We start from the raw sequence: 15,154 nt of genomic DNA, 5'->3' as shown, positions 1-15,154 counted from the left end.
TTCTTTATCTCGTATTGACTATTTCTTCATTGATCTAAAGTTACTTCCAAATGTCACCTCTTCTGAATATTCCCCCATTGTAATTTCTGACCATGGACCTTAAGCGCTCGACATAGTCCTATCAGGACAAACTTGAACTCCTCTCTGTTGGAGATTCAATTCTCTTCTCCTGTCTGATGTCTGTAACGTTATCTCCACTTCTATTGATCATTTTCTTTTTCAAATCAGACAAGCTCAACCTCTCATTCTCTCTTATGGGAATCAAATAAGGCCTATCTTAGAGGAGAAATTATTTCTTATTCTTCTCATTTAAACAAAACTCTGTAAGCTGAACTAAAAGAACTCTCTAAAGCCATCCTTAACTTAGACCACCAATATGCCTTGACGCCATCTCCAGAGCTATATAAGCAACACTTGAATTTACAATCTGAATTCAATCTCTTGTCCACTATAGATGCAGAAAGGTTACTATTGCATTCATGCGGTACCTTCTATGAACATGGTGACAGGGCATGTTGTCTGCTCGCACACCAATTAAAACGCAGTGCTTCTACCCGTCTGATTCCTCAAAATAAAGATTCCTTTCATAGCTTCATTTCTGACCCTACGGGGACCAATAACACCTTCAAATCTTTCTATTCCTGAATTTCCATCAGATACTGCCAATATGACTACATTTTTGGGTGAACTGGAGACTCCCACAGTTGAAACTGCAGATGAGCTTGATTCCCCTCTCAGCCTTGAAGAAGTTATTCAGTCTATCAAGTCAATGCAGAGCAGCAAGGCTCCAGGGCTTGATGGGTTTCCAACTGAGTTATTTAAGAAATTCTATACCAAGTTAGCCCCTTTACTTTTACCTATGTATAATGAATCACTTGAACGTGGCTCGTTGCCACCTACCCTAACACAGACTTCAATAGCGCTTCTCCTTAAGAAGGGGAAAGACCCCACTTCCTGTTCTTCATTTAGGCCCCTAAGTCTCCTTAATGTGGATGTAAATGTGCTGGTGAAGGTGGTGGCGAGGCGTCTGGAAGTAGGCTTAACAGGACTCATATCACAGGAACAAACCTCATTTATACAGGACAGATATTCATTTTTTTATATTCGGATGCTGTTCAACATGATTCATTCTAAACAATTCTCCAACTCTCCTGAGATGGTAATCTCCCTAGATGCAGAACATGAATTCAACATAATTGAATGGGAATACCTATTTGCTATTCTTTAAAAAAAATGGATTTGGGGCCAAACTTAGCTCATGGATCTGTCTCTTGTATACATCTCCCCAGGCCAGTGTCTGTACCAATGTACCAATGTTCTGATTATTTTGCCCTGGAACTTGGGACAAGCCAAGGCTGCCCATTGTCCCCTTTATTATTTGCTGTTGCCGTTGAGCCCCTTTTCGTAGCTTTACGGGCATCCTGCAACCTGTTTACCTTCTATCCTTTCTATTCTGGAATACTTTGGCTCCTTTTCTGGTTACAAGCTGAATCTCCAGAAAAGTTAGTGCTTCCCAATCAATCCAGCAGCGCTACAGCTCCAGCAGACAGACTTTCAGCTTAGTCGCTCTGGTTTCAAATACCTTGGAGTGAACTTACACTACCGTTCAAAAGTTTGGGGTCACTTAGAAATGTTTTTTATTTTTTATTTAACCTTTATTTAACTAGGAATGTCCTTGTTTTTGAAAGAAAATCACATTTTTGTCCATTAATATAACATCAAATAAATACAGTGTAGACATTGTGTAGACATTGTTGTAAATGACTATTGTAGCTGGAAACGGCTGATTTTTTTATGGAATATCTACATAGGTGTACAGAGGCCCATTATAAGAAACCATCACTCCCATGTTCCAATGGCACATTGTGTTAGCTAATCCAAGTTTATCAATTTAAAAGGCTAATTGATCATTAGAAAATCGTTTTGCAATTATGTTAGCACAGCTGAAAACTGTTGTCCTGATTAAAGAAGCAATAAAACTGGCCTTCTTTAGACTAGTTGAGTATCTGGAGCATCAGCATTTGTGGGTTCGATTACAGGCTCAAAATGGCCAGAAACAAAGGACTTTCTTCTGAAACTCATCAGTCTATTCTTGATCTGAGAAATGAAGGCTATTCCATACGAGAAATTGCCAAGAAACTGAAAATCTGGTACAACACTGTGTACTACTCCCTTCACAGAACAGCGCAAACTGGCTCTAACCAAAATAGAAAGAGGAGTGGGTGGCCCCGGTGCACAACTGAGGACAAGTACATTAGATTGTCTAGTTTGAGTAACAGACACCTCACGAGTCCTCAACTGGTAGCTTCATTAAATAGTACCCGCAAAACACCCAGTCTCAACATCAACATTGAAGAGGCGACTCCGGGATGCTGGCCTTCTAGGCAGAGTTCCTCTCTCCAGTGTCTGTGTTCTTTTGCCCATCTTTTTATTGGCCAATCTGAGATATGGCTTCATCTTTGCAACTCTGCCTAGAAGGCCAGCATCCCTGAGTAGCCTCTTCACTGAAAATGAACAGTTTACCCAAATCATTTTATCCATTTCAATCTATCGCAAGTCAATCAATCAGGCTGTTACCACATGTATCTGGTCAGCAGATCTTTACTTCAGAGATGCAAGTTTAGTGGAGGGTTGGCACTAGCCAACTTTTTATACTATTACTGGGCAGCCAACTTTCAGAAATTGCCATTCTGGTTACATGTTCCAGATACCCCATGGTGCCACCTAAAGGCACATTATTCTATTTCTTCTTCTCTTCCTGCTTTGCTCTGCTCTTCTCTCCCAGCACCCCCTCTCGCTATACTCGCAATCCTGTAGTGCTTTCCACACTTAAGATTTGGTACTGGTTTCGACAGCATTTTAAATTCTCCTCTGCATCTACTATGGGTCCTATTGATAAGAATCACTTATTCCCCGCTTCCTTAACAGATAATTGTTTCTCTCACTGGACAAGGAAATGTGTTTCCAAGACTTATATTTACATTTACATTTAAGTCATTTAGCAGACGCTCTTATCCAGAGCGACTTACTGCTCTTTGCCTCCATCTCACTTTTTCCATTACCTTCAAATTAGGCATTGTGTCTCCGTCCAATTTCCTGGCTTACCTGCTCCACCCCCTTGCCAACCCTGGGATGGCATATTGACTCTACTACCTCGACAGAAAGCAGTCATTTCTCAGATCTATCTGTGTATTGTGTCATTGGACAAGCACTCCACCAACAAAACGAAATCTGCTTGGGAACAGGAAATGAGTGTTGAATTTATGAAGGAGTGGCGGGATGAGGTGATTGATAGAGTACGCTTAACTACATCTTGTGCTCGTCTTGGTCTCATGCACTTTAAGGTTTTACATAGAGTGTATTTTTCCAAATCCAGATTGTCTGAAATATATCCAAATATAAATGTTAAGTGTGATCGATGTCATGTCTCACCCTGTGACCTTAGTCACATGTTCATGAAATGCTCTGAACTACAAAATGACTAGGATTCTATTTTAAAATGTTTATCTGAGGTGCTTGAAATGAACCCGCAGCCATGTCCCTTGATAGCTATTTTGGGTATTCCAGAAGACTTGTTCTCCTTGGACCCCAAACATGACGATATTGTTGCTTTTACATCCTTATTAGCTAGATGTAGAATTCTTCTCCCGTGGAAGTCTGCTCAGCCCCCCTCTACTTCTCAATGGCTCAACGATTTTATGTTCTTCCTAAAGCTTGAGAAAATGAAGTATTCTCTTAGCGGTTCCCAATGACACATTTGTTAGAAGATGGCAACCATTTATATCATACTTTAATGGCTTGCAGAGGCTCCCCTCTGATGAGATGCTTTAAGGTATCCCAGTAGGTATTACCAGTAGTCATTACAAAATAGGTACAGTCATCAATATAATGCTATCCAATCCAAGCAGCTTTGTCTAAGGTTTACTGATAATTTATTTACGTATTTATTTCTGGTTTTGTTGCGCCACTTTTTCTATCTTGAATCTGTATTGAGTTGTTTTTATGTGAGACAATTTTTCTTGTTTTCCTGTGTTCTTGTTTGTTTGTTTATTTGTTGTGATATCTCTGTAGAATGTTGTTTTCTATGACCGAACTGGGGGAGGGTGTGGGGTGGGTTGGGTATATGGGGTGATTGGGGTGGATGGTTGGGAGGAGTTGGGAGGGGTTGGGAGGGAGGGAGGGAATCGAGGTGGGGGAACTGAGGTAGGGCGAAGAGGTATGGAAGGGACTGGAGGGGTTAGATGTGCTGTGTGGAGGGAGGGAGGGGTTGGGGGTAGATGTGTGCTGTGGAGGGAGGGAGGGGTTGGGGGTAGATGTGTTGGGGGTGTGGAGGGAGGGGGGTTGGGGGTAGATGTGTGGTGTGGAGGGGGGGTTGGGGGTAGATGTGTGGTGTGGAGGGAGGGAGGGGTTGGGGGTTAGATGTGTGGTGTGGAGAGAGGGAGGGAGGGGTTGGGGGTAGATGTGTGGTGTGGAGGGAGGGAGGAAGGGGTTGGGGTGTAGATGTGTTGTGTGGAGGGAGGGAGAGAGGGAGGGGTTGGGGGTAGATGTGCTGTATGGAGGGAGGGAGGGGTTGGGGGTAGATGTGTTGTGTGGAGGGAGGGAAGGGTTGGGGGGTAGATGTGTGGTGAGGTGGGAGGGAGGGGTTGGGGGTAGATGTGTGGTGTGGAGAGAGGGAGGGAGGGGTTGGGGGTAGATGTGGTGTGGAGGGAGGGAGGGGTTGGGGGTAGATGTGTGGTGTGGAGAGAGGGAGGGAGGTTTTGGGGGTAGATGTGTGGTTTGGAGGGAGGGAGGGGTTGGGGGTAGATGTGTGGTGTGGAGAGAGGGAGGGAGGGGTTGGGGGTAGATGTGTGGTGTGGAGAGAGGGTGGGAGGGGTTGGGGGTAGATGTGTGGTGTGGAGAGAGGGAGGGAGGGGTTGGGGGTAGATGTGTTGTGAGGTGGGAGGGAGGGGTTGGGGGTATATGTGTGGTGAGGTGGGAGGGAGGGGTTGGGGGTAGATGTGTGGTGTGGAGAGAGGGAGGGAGGGGTTGGGTGGTAGATGTGTGGTGTGGAGAGAGGGAGGAAGGGGTTGGGGTGTAGATGTGTGGGAGGGAGGGAGGGAGGGAGGGAGGGAGGGAGGGAGGGAGGGAGGGAGGGAGGGAGGGAGGGAGGGAGGGAGGGAGGGATATGGTAAAATCTTTGTATTTACATTGATGTACATTTGGTAAAACTTGAATAAAAATATATGTTTAAAAAGTATACTGAGTTGTCAACTTAAGTCATCTCAACGTGAACTCAACAAAACATTTCACAATGTCATTGGATTTAGGTTAAACGTTCGGTGAAAAAAATACGAAATACCCTTACATTGAGAACTTTTTGCAAATCCAGTTAGTTTCCCACGTTGAATCAACATAATCACATAGATTTGGGGGGTTGAAATTACTTGGATTCTTTTTTGATTCAACCAGTTTTTGTCCAGTGGGTATTCTGCACTACTTTTGGATAGTAGTGCACTATATGCAGAATAGGCCTTGGCCAAAAGTGAGATGGAGAATGAGATGTCAGAGGTCTCTAGCCAAGAGTAGTGCACTATATGCAGAATAGGCCTTGGCCAAAAGTGAGATGGAGAATGAGATGTCAGAGGTCTCTAGCCAAGAGTAGTGCACTATATGGAATAGGGTGTGATTTGAGACACACTAGGTGAATTCTGTGGACAGTGCTGCCCAGTGCCACCCTACTGCATGGCAGTCTGGCAAAAGACTGAGACTAAACAGAGCTTGGTAACAAAACAGACTCTCTACCCAGAAGACTTGATTTATATTTTTGATCATCAACATAGCACTAACAAGCCTTCAATCACTTATGAAAAGTAAAGTGATCTCAACTACAAAGGATATGACAGCAGATTCGTTGAGATGTCCAAGGGTGCTTATAGCTTATGCAGTCACAAAATAACAGAAACTGTTCAAAACCTGCTCAGAACACCAGAGCATATTGAATTATTCAACTAGATATAGTGTTGGGCTCTTTTTTTTATCTCTCTCACTTTCTCTCTTCCTCTCTCTCTCTCTCTCTCTCTCTCTCTCTCTCTCTCTCTCACTTTCTCTCTTCCCCTCTCTCTCTCTCTCTCTCTCTCTCTCTCTCTGTCTCTCTCTCTCTCTCTCTCTCTCTCTCTCTCTCTCTCTCTCTCTCTCTCTGTCTATCATTTTATCTCAATATACAATTCGCAAGGTCAGTGAGTGCAGAAGGCAGGGCTGTTGTTCTGTCATCAGTTTGTTCTCAGAGCAGCTGGCTGCGATAGAGCGCTGGGAAGTTGAGACGCCGCTGTGGCAGGGAGCTTCTTTGCATGTGTGTGAGCGTTTAGTCGAGTACACTGGAAAGCAGAGATACAGTATGTGTGAGGCTGACTTGTGCGGACGATAAAAACGCGCAGAGGGAGATACACATTCACATTCTCTCGCCAATCATTGTGTGAGCCTGTGTGTGCATGCACTGAACGGTAGAAGCGACGTTTGACATCTGTACCGGGCGAGAAGAGAAGAGCGGCGACCAGAGCGCTCGCAAAATCGGTGATTTTTTTAACGCATCTATTTGAGATTTTTTTAACGCGTGTTTTTTTTTTACCCAGCCTCGGGAGTGCTCGAGTTCCGCGGCGGAAACACACAGAGCAATGACTGGACTGGCACACGTTCTCAACAATCTACCGGCTTTCTGTAATATCTCCGGGTAGCGGATAATATCCTCACCAACTACCGAGTTATACTGACAAATAAAGATCCAATTGTTGTCTGCTATTGACTTTAAGATGTCTTGAGACAAGACATTTTACAGAGAAAATGACAGTAAGTATTGGTGATGCGTTTGTTGTTATGACTAAGCAACCCATAGGCTGGGCTATTTGCATTACCTTCTTTCATGTCTTCTATAGGTCATCGGTCAAAATAGATGTATTTAAATAGGCTGTTTTCTGTCATTTAGACATTTTTACTATAGGGCGTTTGCAGGTTAGTAGGCTATCATTAGTACAGTGTGTGCCTGGGCTGGTTTATTTTCGGATATAGCCTGTCTTATTCAACAGCCTATAGCAGCCTTACCATGGAGGGATAAAACCTTTGTTATTGATATGTAGTGCAGTGTGGTCTATTGATAGGAACCCTGTCGTCAGTGTGCTCTCGTTATGTTCGTTGTCATCTGCGTTGTGAAATTGGGCGGTTCTGTCACCGCTGTTGCCGGGGGAAGTGAGGTTTCTCCCGTGACTTTTTTTTAGGAACATTACATCATTTGTGGATGAATGACTCAGCATACGGCTATGTGCGCTCTACCTGTTTATGAAGTTGATATTTACCTGCATTAAAGGTTTGTATTAATTGGCATTAGCTGAACACAGGCTATTGCACAGAGCAGTGTTTTGGGTAGCCTAAATGCCACTCTGATTTTGGGAGAAGAGGCATGGGTGTTAAATGTAATGCCCATTTAGCCTACTAAGCAAGTGCAACATTGTTGATGTAGATGATTCACAATTACATAAAAATGACAGGGGTTTATTATTGTGGCCAGTGTCCTCTCCAATACAATAATTAAACCCAAAACGCTCGCATCGCTGGCGGGGTGGGGTTCCGCGCAGCTGTCAATTTGCATGTATTGTGTGGCCAAATCCACCCAGTGTGTCCGCTGCGAAGTTAATCGCAGAGAGGATCAACCAAAGCGGGCCCCACCGCTCCCCCGCCCAGCTGTCTGACGGGATTTCTCGCCTTCTTCAAATAATAAGGCTACACATTTTACACGGACTCAAATGAACCGAAGCCCAAAATTGTTTTAATATGATAATACAGGAACTGGAAGCGTCACTTTAATTCCGACGTGTTTGATAGGGCTAGAGACGTTTCATTTTCTTTCAGAATAGTTATAGAGGCTACACTACGCTCTTTTCCACCAATGGAGCCGTTGCCCTTTTATGGACTCGCAGGTTGAGATTTAAAACGGATTCCCACCGTTTCCCCACTATAGGCTACGGTGGTAGCCTACTTCAATGGCTGGAGATTAAAGTAAGGACGGCATGATCCCTTATCCATCTTCTTATTTATAATGTGCAGAGTAGGCTAATATAAAATCGTCCTTGAATAATCGTGGAATGGCAGGAGGAATTTCGAATAACATCGGCCGGATGGATCACTGATAGAGCCGGTGTTTTTGATGAGCATTTTGGTAAGGTTGCTACATTGTAGCAGATTGTAACGAACGCTACACTCTTTGAAAGTCTGCGCAAGGATTCGTGACTTCGTGTAGGCGATATGTCACATGTGGGCTACACAACATTTTGATCTCGAATCTTAATCATAAACGTGACTGGACTCGGACATATGAGGGGAGGTGCAGGACGCACGCGCGTTTATACCCCCCGCCTAGACGTCAACTAGCCTACTACGACATTGACACTACGTGCAAGCTATGAATCGGTGTGTCAACCCACTTTTCAGATGGTGTCATTATAAAAATAGTCCACATGTATAATATAACATCAATGTAACGAAACATTGCCATCTTGCGAGAGTGCGAGTTACAGTGAGCCACTGTTGCCAACATCTCGACTGTTGCCAGCCTGACCCCCTCCAGATTATACTGGTTTGTCTGGGCCTGGGAGAAGAAATGAAATAATTACTTTACGTTACTTTTAGATGACTTTCCCCTTCAGAGGCATTAGAAGAAGACAAGAATGTATGTTACCAATTGAACAAAATATTGCAGGATAAATCAATGTTAAAGTTTATATAGCTGTCCATATATGGATGTTACATTTTATTTTATGAGTTGGTTATGTAGGCTTCTTCTAACCCATCGCTTTCTACTATATATAATAATAATACGATTCAATTGTATCTTTACATTAAAGGCCAAAGTCTATCACGATTCCAGTCATTCCAATAAATGTTATACCCCTTGATCTTCAAGAATAGGACCTGGAAATATGCAAGTATAGATTAGCCAAATTGTTTTACCTGAGCATGAGCCCAAGTCTAAGGACTAGCCAGCCCTACTCTGTGGTTTATGATTTTGTTGTCATGGAGGACTGATTGGGCTCATTGATTCAAGTTGAAAAATAAATGCTGCGCTCATGGAATGGCATGCTTTGAACACTACTGAAAAGTGCTATTTACATGTGAGAAAGTAATGCCATATGCTGCATTTGCTATAGGTCTCATTGTATACCTTTTTGTTGGTGACACTTTGATATCTTGATAATATGCAGCTGTTTAAGGGGCAAATTAACAAATATGTTGGTAAAAAGCTGAGGGATGGGCCTGGATAAATGTAACCCCTCTCAGATGAATAGACAAAGCTATGGATGCAAGGACTGATCATCCATGATATTAAAATTATTGTTTTAACCATGTTATGAGGCTATACAGTGTTTGTTTACATTTACAATGTTTACACACATTGGAGAAAAACAAGCTTATATTTTGGGTTTTAATGGAGTGTGACAGTTGAACTAAGCTCATGAGGTATGTTTAAATTATATTCTTCAAGAATCAATGTATATATACACTACGGTTCAAAAGTTTGGGGTCACTTAGAAATGTACTTGTTTTTGAAAGAAAAGCAAATTTTTTTGTCCATTAAAATAACATAAAATTGATCAGAAATCCAGTGTAGACATTGTTAATGTTGTAAATGACTATTGTAAGTGGAAACGGCAGATTTTTTTTATGGAATATCTACATAGGCGTACAGAGGCCCATTATCAGCAACCATCTCTCCTGTGTTCCAATGGCATATTGTGTTAGCTAATCCAAGTGTATAATTTTAAAAGGCTAATTGTTCATTAGAAAACCCTTTTGCAATTATGTTAGCACAGCTGAAAACTGTTGTCCTGATTAAAGAAGCAATAAAACTGGCCTTCTTTAGACTAGTTGAGTATCTGCAGCATCATCATTTGTGGGTTCGATTACAGGCTCAAAATGGCCAGAAACAAAGGACTTTCTTCTGAAACTCGTCAGTCTATTCTTGTTCTGGGAAATGAAGGCTATTCCATGCGAGAAATTGCCAAGAAACTGAATATCTGGTACAACGCTGTGCACTACTCCCTTCACAGAACAGCACAAACTGGCTCTAACCAGAATAGAAAGAGGAGTGGGAGGCCCCGGTGCACAACTGAGCAAGAGGACAAGTACATTAGATTGTCCAGTTTGAGAAACAGACACCTCACAAGTCCTCAACTGGCAGCTTCATTAAATGATGGTGATGGTCTGGGAGTGCTTTGGTGGTGGTAAAGTGGGAGATTTGTACAGGGTAAAGGGGATTTTGAAGAAGGAAGGCTATCACTCCATTTTGCAACGCCATGCCATACCCTGTGGACGGCGTTTAATTGGAGCCAATTTCCTCCAACAACAAGACAATGACCCAAAGCACAGCTCTAAACTATGCAATAACTATTTAGGGAAGAAGCAGTCAGCTGATATTCTGTCTATAATGGAGTGGCCATCACAGTCACCGGATCTCAACCCTATTGAGCTGTTGTGGGAGCAGCTTGACCATATGCTACATAAGAAGTGCCCATCAAGCCAATCCAATTGGAAGCATGGGGTGAAATCTCTTCAGATTACCTGAACAAATTAACAACTAGAATGCCAAATGTCTGCAAGGCTGTAATTGCAGCAAATTGAGGATTCTTTGACAAAAGAATAGTTTGAAGGACACAATTATTATTTAAATTGAAAATCATTTTTTATAACCTTGTCGACGTCTTGACTATATTTCCTATTCACTTTGCAACTCATTTCATGTATGTTTTCATGGAAAACAAGGAAATGTCTAAGTGACACCAAACATTTGAACGGTAGTGTATATATATATATATATATATATATATATATATGTATATATATAAATCCAAAAATGGATGTAACAACTACAGATTCCACCTTTTTTTTAAAGCCTAACTTTTATTCCATAGGCTGGGATCCGCATTATGTAGCTGTTGCAAGAGCGCATTTTCCAGTGGTTGTCCACTGGTTTCGAAAAGAATGATTGATAGGCAGTTTAAACTTCTTTAATTCAACCATTATTGGGTTCAAATACACATTTAGATTTGTGAAAAGCCGTCCACAACAACCACAATCCGTACGGCGCAAATATCTAAATGAGAGAGCAGCAGTGTGATTCACATCAATGCGCTGTGTAGATATCAATAATAAGTGATATCCGTATCGTATCGCCGTAGACTACACCACTGCTGTCATCCTTACCGCCAAGCGTTTATTCAAGGTGGATAATCTTAGGATGCCGACAGCAGCCGCTCCATTGGAAGACATTGCTTGGACTGTAGCCTACAAAATACTATTTCAGCTCTTTTCCCACGATCCATCAAACACATTTGGTGTGTCATCATATTTGTCTCTGATTTATGGTCAGACTCGCTCACATTGAACAAATGTACATTTGCTCCTTTTTTCAAAGCTGATTTGAATGTCATTGAGAAAACAGAAGATTCCCCAACATTATTTTTTGCCAACATCCTTTCTGAATTTAAAGTAATCCTCGAAGTAATCATCTAGTTTTTCAAAAGTATCTGTAATCTGATTACTTTTTTGTTTGTTTTGCTGTTCATGTAACGGATTACATTTATCCGTTGTTTTTTTTTGTAATCCCTTACGTGTAACGGATTACATGTATCATTTCATATGCAGGTCTGCATTTAAACTGCATAATAACTGTTATTATATATTTATAAACAGATATTTAAGATTAACTTGTGGATACCATTTGTATTTCCTTGTGTCCAGTATGAAGGAAGTTAGCGGTAGTTTCGCGAGTCAATGCTAGCTAGCGTTAGCGCAATGATTGGAAATGTATGGGTGTCTGCTCGGCATGCTACGTGCTCCTTTAAGATACGTCTTTCCCGAATGTGGTTGGGGGAAAAAAGTGTTACTGGTGTTTGTCTATGTTGGTGGTTACATTGATTGTTTTTAAATGTCAGGGTTTGCAAATTCTATTCAAATGTATGACACTCATTTAATCAACACCTTATGAATCCCATTCTTTGGTGTATTTCAAAACTAACTGGCCACAAGAAGAAGAAAAAACCTCTTGATGGACAATAATCATCATCAATCAATAACTCTTAGTGTGTTGGATGTGCAGCAATGTGTTTTTCCGGTTGTGACTCTCAATAAGTTCCTGCTGCTTGTTTTTCATGAACTTTTTAATGTGATGCCAGGCACTATGTTAATGCAGCCCATGAAAAAAAGAGGTGAAAACACTCAAAGAGGTTCAGGTCACGCTGAGATTTGTGGAGGCCCATAAACAAGGCAGGCATTTTCATTAAGTTGGTAATCAATCAGACAGTGATTGCTCTGGCACTGGACAACAACAGCAACACACACTGTGGCCTCACACTGCAGACAGTCAAGGTCAGACAGCCACCCTGGACTCATCTGTTTAAGTCACTCACAGCCACTGCAGTGTATACTATATATAGAGCCATGGCACAATGTCAGCCAGTGTCATTCACCTTTGGACTATTGGAGAAAGAGATTGGTAATACTCACACTGACCAATAATGTTGGGATGACTTTGCCAAAGACACAGATAAGGAAATACATAGTGGCAGCATCTTTGAGAAGATGTGTGTAATGTGTGATGATAGGATAAATCACTGCTCTCTCTCTCTCTCTGGTTCAAGTCCCTCTAACAGCAGGTCTCTCTCTCTCTCTCTGGTTCAGCTGTCACAATGCAGACCTCAGATATGAATAAACAGAAGAAGTAGAGAGTGAGTCTGGTAGGAGAGGTTGTCTCAGGGAGGAGAGGAGAGAGTGCGTCAGAGAGGGACTGAAACTGTGCCAAGGAAATGAATGTAGAGGAAGGAAATTCTACCAGGAAGTGTTTTGTGGTTGTTGGTCTCAAACCACAACAGTAATCTCTGTGTGCACACTTCCCTAAATTCTCTGTTTGTGTGTCTTTCTCTTCCTCTCCCCCCTCCCCTTCTCTCTTTCAACCTCTATCTTTCTCTCACTATTATAATTTATCTTTCCAACTCTCATTCTTTCTTACTTCTATTTCGATATATTTTTCTCCATTCCTTTTCTCTCCCGCCTTTCTCTCCATCCCTCTTTCTCCCTCTGTTGCAGGACTACCGGGAGGATGGCATGGACTTGGGGAGCGACGCCTCCAGTCGCTCCAGCTCCGAGTCCAACTCCAACAAGGTGACACCCTGTTCTCCCTCCTTAGACCTGGCATGCCTGGAGGACTACAAGTCCTCCCCATCCCTGGAACTGGCAACCCTAGATGACTACAAATCCTCCCCATCTTTGGAACTGGCAACCTTAGAAGAGGACTACAAATCCTCTCCCTCCCTGGATCTGGCAACCCTGGAGGATGAGGACTATGAGGAGGATGAGGACTACCAGGAGTACAAGAAAAAGGTGATCGAGGAGTGGAAGAGCGAGTACGGGGACGACTACAGCTCCCAGCAGCCCCATGGCCAGGAGGAGGGTGGAGTTGTGGGGGGGATAGGGGCACCTGGCGGAGGCTACAGGAAGCCAGTGAACAGCCGCAGCCTGGCCGAGGAGTTCCAGGATGTGAAGCCTCCACCTCTTCCTGCTCACAGTGGACACACAGCCACCTTCGCTGCTGCCGTGCCTGAGGAAATGAAACAGAATGGCAACCTGATCCTGCCCCACTCCCCTACCAGGCCCCTACCCAGGGGCACGGGGGCCACCAAACCCAGCCACAGGCGCTCCAGCCGGGGAAGAGGTGGCATTGGAGGAGGGGGTGGTGGAGGAGGGGGAATAGGAGGACGGATGGGGGGATACAGAGAGGAGGAGATTGTGGAGGAAGAGTCCCTGCCCACCATGGACTGGGCAGCTCTGGAGAGACACCTGGCGGGGTTGCAGAGCAGAGAGCAGGAGAACCAGAACCTCAATCACAACCACAGCCTGGGAAAGACCGCCTACACCTCAGTGAGTAGAGTCTTTATGTGTGTGTGTGTGTGTGTGTGTGTGTGTGTGTGTGTGTGTGTGTGTGTGTGTGTGTGTGTGTGTGTGTGTGTGTGTGCAAGCATGTGTCCGTGTGTGCGATTTCTGTGACTTGTTTAGTGTTGGATGGTGTAAGATGAAGCATGGAAGCATGTCAGTTGTGAGGATGTCAGTCATGGTGGGACAAATCAAGCCAGATATTGTATGAAGTGGTGCGTGAGGTTGTGGGTCACTGGACCTGTGCTATTGTTGTTTTCACAGATAATAGAAAGCTGGTATTTATACGGGCAATAATTGCAACAGCACAATATATCCCCAGACTCCAGGTTCTAAAGGACTCCCACCCTGCTGTGTGTGGGGGGGTTGTTGAACATGTTCACTGTCATGTTTTCCTACTTTCTCTGTGATCCCTGAGGATTTCGTCATGTGGTAATCCAACAGTTATCTGTGTCAGGTGAACTTGGGGAATATTATGTGCGTGCGGGAATGCTGGGATAAGGAGAGATTAGTGGGGTAATGTGGCACTAAGCTATGTGCTGCAGACTGGAGTCCTGACTCCTGACTCCTTCTCAGCTTCCAGTCTACTGCTGGAGGAGCATGGAGAAACACTGCCGGGCTGGGCAACTCCAGTCTGAGAGGGACCAGCACTAACACAGCTAAATTGAAGACCCTGATTAGTTGATACGTTTAATCAGGTGTGTTAGATCTGGGCTGGAGCAAAATAAAACCCTGGAGCCCCTGTTGTCCTCCCCTGGTCTACGGCCTGTGGGTATGAGGATGTGGCAGGAAACAAGACATGCCTATTCGGTGGATCATTTGTTTTGGTGATTTTGTGTTTCGCCCAGCAGAGGGTGCTGTTGCAGTGTCTTAAGGATCACCGCTGCAGGATTTCAGATCCACAGGCTCCATTCTGGTCTGGCACTGATGACAGGCTGCATATTGGAGTTATTTTTTACATGATGCCAACCAGGCATATAGAAGGTTCCTTCGGATGAATGTTTTATGGTTGATTGTCAGCTTGTGGGTAGGTGTGAAGAGGGCTGGAGCGATGTGGTTATAAAGTATGCTGGAATCTTGTCAAATCTGACCCACACACTGTTTGTTGCCCATTGAGGTCAGCACTTTTGAGTTACTCTTGTTTAATTTGTGTGTGTTTGAGTTTGTCTATTTGTCTGTTGCGTGTGTGTGTGTGTGTGTGTGT

The 15,154-nt window shown here is 43.5% G+C and overlaps 1 protein-coding gene across 1 annotated transcript in view; it reads left to right on the top strand.

Annotated features, from left to right (window-relative positions):
- Window positions 1-15,154, top strand: part of schip1 (schwannomin interacting protein 1) — a 369,551-nt gene that overhangs the window by 303,657 nt on the left and 50,740 nt on the right. Inside the window, exon 9 of the mRNA XM_065024524.1 lies at window positions 13,108-13,938. Within this exon, the coding sequence (XP_064880596.1) occupies window positions 13,108-13,938 (831 nt within the window). The remainder of the gene's footprint in view (window positions 1-13,107; window positions 13,939-15,154) is intronic.

The sequence above is a fragment of the Oncorhynchus nerka genome, linkage group LG11 (genome assembly GCF_034236695.1).
Source record: "Oncorhynchus nerka isolate Pitt River linkage group LG11, Oner_Uvic_2.0, whole genome shotgun sequence".
Taxonomy (NCBI): domain Eukaryota; kingdom Metazoa; phylum Chordata; class Actinopteri; order Salmoniformes; family Salmonidae; genus Oncorhynchus; species Oncorhynchus nerka.
This window is presented reverse-complemented; position numbering and strand designations above follow the sequence as displayed.